Source organism: Mchenga conophoros, linkage group LG17, assembly GCF_057382185.1.
Source record: "Mchenga conophoros isolate Kocher_MC1m ecotype Shallow Benthic linkage group LG17, M_conophoros_male_GT1.1, whole genome shotgun sequence".
Lineage (NCBI taxonomy): Eukaryota > Metazoa > Chordata > Actinopteri > Cichliformes > Cichlidae > Mchenga > Mchenga conophoros.
The window spans coordinates 272,906-285,405 of NC_140542.1; the positions used below are offsets into that span (position 1 = coordinate 272,906).

General features: G+C 41.4%; 1 protein-coding gene across 1 annotated transcript in view; it reads right to left on the reverse strand.

The window, feature by feature from the left end:
- Positions 1 to 20: 20 nt before the first annotated feature.
- The window catches only part of LOC146554776 (zinc finger CCCH domain-containing protein 3-like), a 20,889-nt gene continuing 8,409 nt past the window's right edge, over positions 21 to 12,500 (reverse strand). Inside the window, exons 6-8 of the mRNA XM_085252776.1 lie at positions 11,817 to 11,948; positions 4,278 to 4,441; positions 21 to 4,174 (exon numbers count right to left, since the gene is read on the reverse strand). Of these exons, the coding sequence (XP_085108902.1) occupies positions 3,973 to 4,174; positions 4,278 to 4,441; positions 11,817 to 11,948 (498 nt within the window). The 3' untranslated portion in view covers positions 21 to 3,972. The remainder of the gene's footprint in view (positions 4,175 to 4,277; positions 4,442 to 11,816; positions 11,949 to 12,500) is intronic.

Sequence of the window (12,500 nt, forward strand, 5' to 3'; positions counted from 1 at the left end):
ATAACACAAACTGTGTGAAAAGATAGATTTGTGGAATGTGTGGTCAAACAGGTTGAACACAGATGTTAGATGCAAACAAATGCTGCACTGGAAGTGACAACCAGTTGGTGAGTATGTGTATGTTTAGCAGGCAGGGGCAGGTGGATGGGTGAAGCCTGGTGAAAGCAAGGGAGGGGGATGGGATGGCCTCTGTCCTAATCCACTATCTTTCAAGTCTGTCAACAGAGAGCTCAGCTGTGCCATCCAGCCATAAACTGAAATATTATTACCTCTGTCCTCTGAGCATTATTACTCCTCCACTGAGCGTCACCAGACACACTCTAAAGCTCACCTCCTGATCATTATTATCTGTCTACAGCTCAGACAGACCACCACTCCCCAGTCCCACGAATTAAGCAATGATGTATTCATGACAAAAAAGAACCTCCTACAAAGCATCTGTGGACAATACACCTCTGTGTCAGCACTTTTACACCAAATGAATCGCAGTTAGTCCTCTTAAGGAATATTCTATGACAGCTTACCTTTTGCCATGACTGCTAATTTAAACATTCTACCACATTTGGAGATATGAAGTAACAATGACTCTCAGAATCTATGGTTGTAAAAAAATCTACCAGATTATCTACAAGTGGAAAAACGTTGATCCCCACAACATTGAATGAAACATTATTGTGTGCACATCACTGTAGCAGAACATGACTGGACAACTATTAATAAAAGACAATTCAGGACACCAGTGTGTAGAAGCTTTGAGTTCAGATAGTTCATAAAGATGGGATCAGAAGTATTTGGACGATGGCACATTTTGCAGTTTTGCCTCTGTACACCACCTTGCTTTTCAAACGATATGTGATTGAACTTTGTTTGCCTGCGGGACTCCAGAAGCAACTAATAGGTACTGGTAGGATAAGGGGGCCGCTGCTCTGGAAGTACCTTAAGCAAAAACTTCAATGGAACAAGGCTTTCGATTGACCTCAAAGTGATTCTGGCAAACTGTCAGACGAGTCAGGAGTGAAAAGCAGCACTTGGGATGCTGCTGACTTCAACTGAAGGTATATGAGATTCGCCCTCAATTCCCTAAGACTCTGGATGTTGTGAGGCTGTCTTGTATGACATGTCTCTGCAATGTTGCATACAAATCTAGGGAGGTGCCTCTAGATTAGCAGATTTGAATGATGGCTTCCCTGTTCAACAGGACAGTCCATCCTTTAGTTGAACCTCAGATTTAGGAGGAACAATAAGGGGTTTTTGGACATTGGACAAGCTCTTTATCCTTTTGAGGAGACTTTGCACAGTCTACATATATCTTACTGACTTGGACATCGCAGTATCCGGTGGAGGCACTTCGGCAGTATGGTGTATCTGGCTTGCTATAAAGCACCATTTGGCCCCTGTACAGCCGCAGTGAGGCGGACTCCTTGCCAGTGGGTTTTGGACTCCATTAAGGCTGCCCCTTTTCATTGAATCTGTTCAGAATTTTTAACTGGCAGAATATCTAGGAATAGCAGGGCTCTAGAGTGCGACCAATTTGATCGCAAATTCAACCAAATTTTTCAGTGGTGCGACTAACAAAAATTCTAGGTTGCACCGGTGCAACCAACAGCTGTTCGAGTCTCCGTGTGGTCAACAACATACACACATTATGCCTCTATCGTGGTCTAAACCAATCAGAGATAGTCAGCGGCGGGACCTCTCTGATTGGCCGTGGTCCAGATATTTCTGTAGTCCTTTGTGTGTACGTTCAAAAGTGCAGGTGGATAGAGGGAGGTGAGTAGCTTGAATAAAGCGATATCAATTCATTAAATCCTGAATCGACTTTTATTAATGTATTTTGCCAGAAACGCTCACAAAACTATTTCAACAACCACCAAACAGCAAATGAGAACAGGTAAGCAGATTCTGCACAAAGACGTAAACACAGAGCGCGGACCCGACGCATCAGAATCAGCTTTCTCTTTCTCGGTTTTCTCACCCGATGGCACGTACGTGTACACACCCTTGGGGCTGGAAGCCGACAGCTCACTGATTCTGATGTGTCGGCGTGTCCGCGCTTTGCGTTTACATCTTTTTTGCGCTAGATTCTGAGCTGCAGGTTTTGTCTCTCTCCAACCAAAATTCACTGAACCAGCAGCAAAAGAAGATCCGAACTGTGCTTCACATTTGATAAATGTCGTCATTAATTCCCTCTGACTTCTGCTGTTTTGCTTCCACCATGAAGCAAAACAGCATTATTCATTCGCTTATTACACACCAGTCTACCGTTGTTTACAGCGCTGTCGGCCGCCGTCTATATATATATTTTTAGAACTCAAATAACCTCGTGCAAGAGAGCCTAATTTCTGCTGTTCAATACTGAAGAAATGTATACTTTTTAAAATTATGTAAAATTGCAGAATATTTTTAAGGTTATCTGCTATAAAAAGCCAGGCCAGGAAAATCTGATTCATGTTTTTCTGTTTTATCCTCAGTTACTTTGACACAAAGGCATCTGCTGTGATGCTCACACCTCTGATGAAGTCTCACAGTGTCAGTACTGATAGATGATCAGAAATATAATACTTATGACTGTCTGAGGCAAAATTGAATCGAATCACCAAACAGGTCGTAACAGGAGGCTGATGTGATGATTAAGTTTAACATTGCCTACAATATTGTCAAAGAATGCCAAAACACTTTAAGCACAAGCACTTTTTCAGTAACTTATCTTTCTTGTAGAACTGTGCTCCAAATAAAGAACTTTGTGTTGGCAAGATTGTTAGTTAATCCTTTACAAATCAATATTGTCTGTATGGACAGCAGTTTCCCCCCTTAAAAAGTGCACATGTAAAACTGCGGTGTTAAGTGATGCGGGTTAAAAATTTGGGTGCGCCTAACTTTTGTACTGGTGCGCCAGTGCAAACGTGGCAAAAGGTTAGTCTAGAGCCCTGCATAGGCAGGTGGTAGACTTTATCTCTGATGGCCTTTGCTTTTTATAGTTGATATGGTTCTTTGTAACCCAAATAATTTTCTTAGGGATTAATAAAATATGCTGATTCTGATTAGCTTCATGAGGTGGTGACCTCCAGCTTGCACTGCAGCAGTTTAACGCTAAGTGAGGGGAAAGACAATAAGCACCTCCATAAATTCCAGATATTTAATCTGCTCAGTTTGCCACGAGATAATGACAGAATAGGACTCCATGAAACTGTTTGTCCATCAGTTATTCAGTTACAATTGAACCTCTGGAACTAGGGACTGCAATTCAACTGCATCTTAATTATTTGACGAAAAACAATCAAGGTGGTATACAGAGACAAAATTCCAAAAACTGCGTCCAACTGTCTAAAAAAAAAAAAAGACTTAAGTGCTTACTGAGACCTATGCACCTTTACTCATTAATTTATAGTGCAAAATCTTTGCTACTGTATAAAAAGCAAATAAGCAAAAATAATGCAGCAATGACTGCATTATTAGAGCCAGAAGGTTATTCTTGTCCCTTCTGGCTTCTCAATAATCATCAGTCAGACTGTATGTGTTTCTCTACTAAACCTCTTAATGTTTGAATTCAGGTGTTCATTGAATTGAGTCCCATTGCCACAGGTGTATAAAATCAAGCACCTAGCCACGCAGTCTGCCCTTACAAACATTTGTGAAAGAACAGGTTGTTCTGATACTGTAATAGGATGCCACCATTGCAACAAGTCAGGTCATGACATGTCTTCTCTCCAAGATATCTCACGATCAGCTGTAAGCAGTTTAATTGTGAAGTGTTAATGAACCACAGGAAGTCTAACACTACGTAAAGTTACAGAGCGGGGTTTCAGAGTGCTGAGTTGTAAAAGTCACTGACTCTCTGCTGATTTAATAACTACAAACGACAAAAACTGAACTGAGGGATTCGTGACATCTGTTTCTTTGGCTGAGCAGCTCCTGTAGTTGTAATATGAAGGTGACCTGGTATTTTTTGTCCATACAGTGCACTATGTTAACTTATGTGACCATTGCTCTCTGGGTTTTGTTGTTGATGCTTATACCTTTGACTTGCACTGCATCAGTAGGAAGCGTGTCTGGTGCATCTGCCTCCTCTGGAGAGCTGGAGAGGGAGATAAATGAGGGCAGCACCAACGAACCTGTGGAGGGCATCCCCAGTGATGCTTGAGAATCCTGTGGCATCACAACAGACAGATGGGGTCTGACAGAAGGGGGGGAAAAAGCCAACAAAACAAAACATAACATAATTAGTCACATGACCAAAGTTTTACAAGTCATGATAAAGATCGATTTAAATTTTAGACCTCTTCAGAGGATCCTTGGTGCGTGCTTTCTTAGCTGGAGGGGTCACACTGTTGCTGGCGCGGCGTTTGACTCGTTGGCGGTGCTGCAACTTACAGCGTGAGCCATGTGGGCAGGAGCCCGTCTTAGAGAAGTCTGGACACACTAGAGTGTGTTTCTTCTTACACTGGTGATAATAAAACACACACACAATCAGGTTTGTAGTTTCACTGCAGACATGAAGAAAGTGACAACTTGTGTCATCACAAATATGGTCAATATGAGTGGATTAATGTCTAACATCTATAAAACATGTGACCTAGTGTACCTTTATTTGTTTAAGTCTGTCTGTCCACATAAGAGACATGTTAAATATTCATATTACGCTGACTACTGTCATGCTTGTCACTACAGTCATCAATCTTGAGATTGTACTGCATAATGCAACCACTTATTTAAGGGGGTGTTTTTGTTTTGAGTTTGTCTGGGATGGGCCACACGTTCTAACTCCTCAGGTTCAAGTCTCTTAGAGAAACACTCTACACCCAAAACATCTCAAATCCAGGAACCACACACACCACGCAGTCCTCCCAGAGATCTGCTCCTATGTTACTGGTGCCAGAAACCACAGGACCCCTCAAAGATTTCAGGGGTCAATGCCCAACAAGTCAGTTTGCAGCATGCGAGGGACTTGCACAATTTCAGGCAGGTGGCATAAATAAAGGGGCAGACTGGTATAGTTTAAGTATCAAAGACTTTCACTTATTGGAGGATGGTAATGAATTTCTGACCATAGTTTATTTTTCTTCCTGATGTGATACAAAATTTTACTAATCTAGAACATTATGAAACTCGGTTTTGGCAGCTTGGAATATTAAACAACACTGTTCTGTATGTGTAGTGGTATTGAAGTTACTATCAGCACCAGTATAAAAACACAGTAAGAGATGACACTTTATTTGAGATGTAATTAAAGACTGCTTCATGAAGACCTGCACAGCATTTTAGTCATTTTAATGGCTCAATCTTAAGATCTGAAAGGAAACTGTAAAAGACAGAAATCCATTTCTGAGTAGTCAGCTGATTTCACATATACTGAACAGGCCTATGACAGGATTTTAAGTGGTAAAAGTGAGGCCCACCTCCTGATTAGGTGCTTTATATGACCCTCCTTTGTAAGTTACCTCTTTTAAAGAGACTATGTCTGTGCCACCCGTCTCTTTTTACATGCAAGCTGAGAAAGTGGGTCATTCTGGGGAGTAGTGTGCAAGAGAGAGCGATGCATGTTTGCAAGTGAGTGTGTATGACAGTGTAATACGGGTGTAAATTGGTAGCTTCATTCTCCACGAGATCCGATCCCTCCCACCTGTCAGAAAAGCTAATTATATTCACTCTGGGGTACAGGCTGCAGGGAGCGCGCGCATGTGTGTTTGTGCGCATCTGTGGAGGGATGACGAGTGCAGGACTGGGAAGCACACCAGAAATAGCGTGTACCAAGGGTTGGTGTGTCTGTGTGTGTGTAGGGGTGAGGGATCTCAGGATCGATTTTCCAAGAACACTGTGGACTCTTGGTCAACTCTCTCTGGAGCCCAGTGGCCCTGACTTGCTGCCATCAGAGCTCCTCTCACCATCCTCACACTGATGTTCCTGCACCCCTTGGTGCCAGGACGGCCCAGGATCAGCTTGCTGTCAAATGTTTCCCTGGATCATCTTATAGGGCTGCGGTTTTGTCACACTTCTCTAAACTAATCAGGTCCTCTACTAGGGCCCATAATGACGATTCCCATTTGGTGCATGACGCCACCATGAAACCTAACAGGTCTCCTGTTATGATGTACCACAAGGCATCATTTTAATAGATTCAGCTCATTTTTACTGGTACTGAAACAATTCTGCAATCATAAAGAGATTCAAGTTATACTACTATAAAATACAAATCACTAGATTTTCAGACTTTGACAGATTTTGTTTTGCATTTTCACTTGACGTACATTACCAAAATGGACAGAAACACTGGCAAGTCTTCACAAGCCTTGCAAAACCACAAACTTCTCTTACACTTCCACAGCTTTGTTTGTAGCGATGCTGTGCATTAAGCTGAGCATGCACCGAGCAGGTAAACTGCCTGACTAATCACAGACTTGCTTTAATGCTCTCCAAATTTAACAAGTCTCTGCTTTATAAAAACTTAAAGCAGATGGTAGCTGCAAAAAGCACATTGTTATGCACTTTTTTAAGCATACTATTTGTGTTTTTAAAAGACTTTATTAGTCCCAAAACAAATATAATTGTCACTATTTGGCAAACAGTTGGTTTATAAGAGACAAAAGTTACCTAACACAAATAAAGGTCATGTTTTCAGTTCAACATTGATATTGGATGACTCTTGTGATATCAAATTTGAGCAAATATTTTTCAGAAAGTTTGGTAGCGGATAAAGTGCTCAGTGCTGTTCTAACACTATTTAAAATGTAAATAAAAACAAAATGAAATGATTTGCATTTACAGAAAGAACAAATCTAATGTCTAATGTCAAAACTATAAATTGTATTTGAAAAAAAAAAAAAAATCAATGCGCTCCATTTGTTTTAGATGCCAAAAAGAGGTTTGAAAAAAAAGTTGAAACATGGACATATTTACTACTGCGCTGCATCTCCTCTTTTAAAGACTACAGTGTCTCAACATTTCAGAGCTTGCTTCATGATGTTTTTAATTTGGCAAGTTACTAAATGTTTTCAAGGGGTGACTAATCTGAATTACATTTGATATTTCCTTTTAATAATTACACAGGGTGGCACAGCGGCTAGCACTGTTGCCTTACAATCAAAGGGTCCTGGGCAGGACAAGGGTCTCCCTGTGCCAGCGTGGATTCTCTCCAAGTACTCCGGTTTCCTCCAATAGTCTGAAGACATGCATGTTAGGTTGAATGGTGATTCTAAATTGGCTCTAGGTGTGAGTGTGAATGCTTGTCTGTCTCAATACTCTAGGCCTGCCACAGACTAGTGACCTCTCAAGGATGTACCCTGCTTCTTGCCCTGTAACAGCTGGGATGGCTCCAGCACCACTGCGACTGCAGTGAATAAGAGGGAGAAAATAGACGGATGGACAGAAAATAATTATACAATAACCAGTTGTGCAAAGGGATAACTGGTTTTCTTTAGTTTTCCCTTTGCTCGCATGTTTTTTTTAAAAATGTGTTGCTGGTCTCATATTTGAAATATATTATTTTTTCAAAATAATTCAATTTTTATCAAATTGATGTATTGTTTTTTTCATCAGTTAGAATGAAAAACAGGACTTTAATGATTTTTGGATTATAGCATTGTGTTGTGTTTTACATTTTACATTGCCTTCTAACTTTCTTTCATATTGCTTATATAAAACAATTTGGAAGAAAGCTAGGATCAGTCCTGACAACTGACAGACAGCTATGCAGAGACGGGAAACTCTGCACACTCTGCACATCTAAATACACAATGTATGTAATAAAAGGATCATGTCTCTGTCACATACATCAACTTCTCCCAGCATGTGCTCGCAACCCCTATTATCAAAGTTCTTAAAACTGCCACGTATCTATCAATTAAGAAAGAGGACAGAGTCCTCAGGACTAGGCTGTGTTAAAACTGAAGAGTTAAAACAGGGAGGTAGTTGTATTGAAACAAAGTGTCAGAGAAATGGACTGTAAAAGCTCACTCGTCTTTCCTGAAGCTCCATACATCCTCATTTTCATAAAAAGACAGAAAGAGCGAGAAAGAAAGAGAGAGAGAGAGTAAGAGACGAAATGGGAGAAAAGAGCTAAAGTGGACAGAACATCTTTATCCCACACCAAGTTTCCACTTGATTTAAGGAATGCTGGGATGTCTCTGGGGCCTATTAGAGAGCTCTCTGCTGGGCCAAAACCAGGAAGAGTCAGCACATTTACCAAGAGACTGAAAGAAGGCGCAAAAGAAGCAAGAAAGAGAAGAAGGGAGGGAGGGTGGGAGATGGAAAAGACAGTAAAATGAAAAAAGAGGATATCATATGCATTTACAACTTGGGCATTAAGCCAACAATCGTTGAGAGCAACTTACAGTGAATGGAAGAGAACAATAATTGAGCACAGGTTGACATATTACTAAGATTACAAACTGAAAAAGGGAGTAAAAGGAGGAATTTACCATGTCGCTACACTTCAGGCTGTGATCAGATCGACATTACTATCCTCCTAATTTATTTCAATAATGCAGTGCGAGTGCCGATGCAGAATTCTTAGGTTTACGAACGAGCAAAGCGCTCCTGTTGCATCGAATTTTAGCAAAAAAAAGGGAACCTGGGCTTCACTTGTTGGGCACAATTCTAAGATCTTTTTGCCTGTGATTAGTTTATCGTTTATGTACAGCAAACATTCTTGATGCTCACTAATTTACAAAATGATCATTTAGATAGGAGGAAATAAAAGCTGCTCCGACATCTTTAGGAATATCTGGTCACTTGGTGTCAGGATTTGGCAAGGATGTGAAATTCAAGCGAGTCTCCAAGACCAGAACTTATCTCCGTATAAAATATATAAACAGCACAACTGCATCAAGACAAACCTTTGAGTTTTTACTAACGAAAAACAAAAATCAGGATATCACAGTACAAGAAAAATGGGTTGTTAAAGTTTGGAGCGTGGCCCAACTTCAAAGACCAACACAACATCGCCACTAGAAGCCCAAGACAGACAACGCACAGTGAGAGAGGCTGTGCTCTCTAAAGCAGCTGCATAGGGCCCAAATACACACACTAAACCAACTTTCTCTCAGGCCGTGCATCAAGGAGCTCAAACCGAAGTGTTGACCCTGGATATACCTCTACACAGCAAAATCTCCAGTGTTAAATTAACACTAGAGAGTGTCTATATGGGTCCACTCCTCTGAGTGTTAAATACAACACTGTTGAGTGTTAAATTAACACTGTTGACAGTGTTATATGTTTAAAAGTAACCTAGTCAGTTTGAAGATTAACAATGGCTAACCCTGAGCAGTGCTGATTTTCTAACACTGGAATATTTCTAACATTTTGAGTTATTGAGTTATTAAGATGGACTCAGTCAGGTTCGGTGTAGCAGATTAGTAACAAACCATATGAAGTCTTGCAGCAAACTACAAAAGAAAACTGAACCTCGAGCAGTTTTTGAGCAAGTCTGTTTTCCAGTAGCCAAATAATGTTAGAGATTAGTATTTTCACTGGGCTCTGTCCTGGCCATACCCAGGTGTGCTGACACACAGCAAACTTCAAGATGTTTTATCATTGAACAGAGGAACTCTGTATCAACAATCTCACCCTGAATGATGAATTCAGAGAGGACAGACAGAACATGATCCTGACTGGTAACCAAAGTCAAATCAGTTATGTTCGTTCATCTTTATGGGCTTGTTCCCTTAACTTTTTCATCATTTCTACATTTTATATCTACTTTTTCTCTGTTTTCCTCTTTATTTCCTATATTTATTTTTATTTTCACTTGAACAGACAAGGAAAGACTGAAGGTGAGAGCAAACCAATAGCGTATATACAGTTTTTCCCCGCTGGTGGGAAGAAGGTGCATATAAAAAGGCTCAATTCGCTTTCGTTATCATGAGGCCAAACAGCAGCTCAGACAGCTCTCTGCTGAACACTGGCTCAGATGCTGTTTCAACCACCTGAAGCAGAGAAGAGCCTATGAAAGCCAACTATTTAGCCAATCTTCCAAAAACTATGGATGACTGGCCACGGCCAACAATCACAGGTGACTGTGAGTTTCATGTGTTAAGAAACCTGGAAGAAGATAGACCTCATGAAGGAGCTACAGCCAACTAAAAATTAAATTCGGGGAGTAAGATGCAGTGGAGAAATTTAGGAAAGCAGAGAAAGAGCTGCAAAGGGGGTGCACATGAGACAACACTGGGATGATACAGGATGGTAGTGGGTCTATGAGGAGAAGGATGAGGAAGGGGGAGGAGGATGGAGGATGGAGGACAGGAGCAGACTTAACCCCTGAGATGCTGAAGTGTCTGCCTGCCTGGCCCATAGTGCCATCCTCAGCAGTTTTCCCATCTATAATTACTGCCTGCTATCCATCATAGAGCCGCCAGAGCATCGCAGCGCACCGCTCTATAAACACACACACACGCACTCAGGCACAAACACACACAGGGGAAAATCACAGACCTAAGCACTTCAGCTAATAGAATAAATATTAATATCCCTTTTGTTTTCTATATCCTCATTTCCCCATGCAATATTTAAATGAGGTCTGACAGTGTGAAAAAGCATCTGTTTCACACTCAAAAATAAGCACAACGAAGAGAAGGGAGCCAGAGATGGATGCAAAAACACAAGGGTGGGGTGGGAGGTGGTGGGGTGGGGGCAGGAGTGGAGGGTGTGTTTGAGGTTGACACGTGGGCAGCAAGTGCGTGTGGTGACTTAAGGATCGTGAGTTCAGTGGAAGTGGTTTTCTTACCCATCAGACCCTCAATGTGTCACTCAGACACTACAGTTATGCCATTATGGACCACCACCCCCTGCAGCTGTTCCTGCCTGTGTGTCAGTGTGTACATGTGCGTTTCTGTGTGTGTGTTCGGGGGTGGGGGTGGAACCACTTGTTTACCTAAGCCTTAAGTTCAGGGAAACTTTATACATGTTATAATCCGTATGCTCAAATTGAGGAGCACAGCTTAAAGAAAGAACTCTGAAATCAGATCACAGCGTCAGTGCAGGACTGAAACCAAATTTAGAGCCAAACTCACAGGTTTAACCGTGATCCACGTTAAACCTGTGAGTTTCAACTGATCATTGCACGTGTCTCTAATCTCACCTGCACTGATAACCGGCCAAAAGGTGTCCCTACAACATCCAGCTCAACCAATGAAGAGAGAGAAAGTACAAAAGTGACAGGAAATAATCCCCAAGCACCGGACATTCATGGATGTTGTTTTCCTAGCTAAATCTGGTCAGGCAGTCATGGCTTTAAAACAGACGTCACCTTCACATCTAAATTTGAGAAGTTAACTCAGCATGAATCCATGCTTACCCACTGAGCAAATTCTATCAGTGTAGTCTGAATGCAAAAAGCAGAATGATGGCAGTAACGCCAAATCCAGACTCAATTCTGATTACTTAATTCAAAAATTAGCTTAAACAGAAAAGAGAACAGCCAAGTTCACCATGAAGAGAGTGACACATTAACAAAAAACATCAGAGATCCCAAAAGCATACATGGTGGCTGGAGTGAGGAGTTTTTAAACACTCATTTTCACTCCGAAAGAAGCTTTTTGTCTATTTTGACTTCTGTCATTTCGACTGCAGGGACTAATGAACAGCACAAGTGCAAATTATGTTGTTTTACACATTTGTGATGCTGCTCCATGTGCAGTGTGCAGCAGAGACCTACACCATGTGGACATGGTTTAAAAAGCTCTGTGTAAATCTATAGATTACCAACACACCATCATGATAGAACCTGCTGCGATCATAAACAAACTGTGGCATAGAGTCTGTAAAATCTAATGCCCTTTAACAAATTAAAAATGTTTTTGTGCATTTGTTTGAGTTTTTACCTTCTCTCCCTCAGGACAGTAACCTTTTACAAAGTCTTGGCACACTTCAGCTTTGCGGGACACGTAGACATGACTGTAGGGACAGTCACTGTTGTTACAGATGCCCTTCAGGAAGTAGGAACACACCGGCATCTGGGAAGAGACAGACATGTGCGTGTATACCATGTGAACCTGACAAATGTTCACAGTGCTTAGTACATACAAGCAGAAAGTAAAGTGTGGAGGATGGTTTATGAATTAGAGAACCCAATGACTATACATAATTTCACAGCAGTGTTTTATGTAAAACCATCATCACAGAGAGGAAGATTGCAGGGGTGATGAGGTGACATGAGATTATACAACTTTATAAACAGACATGCAGTTCTAAAAACCACCACTAGACGTGTCCCGTGTGCCAAGTGATCTGTCACACCGAGCAGCTAAATGACCTTAATTGCAGTTGACAGCAGCGGAGCAAGAGTGAATGTGTGTCTTGACAGCATGTGTGCAGAGAGATCGACTGATTTGGGTGCAGGGGTGAGCCTGGTGGTGACCGGTCTAAATATACCTCTGAGGGGGATTCAGTGAAGAAAGATGAGAGAGGAGGCGGATTGTGAGAGGGACTCCACCTCGTTGAGATAGGATCAGTTCTACCTAATTAACTGCTACAGAAATATTTATCCAGGCTGAAGCTCGTCCAGC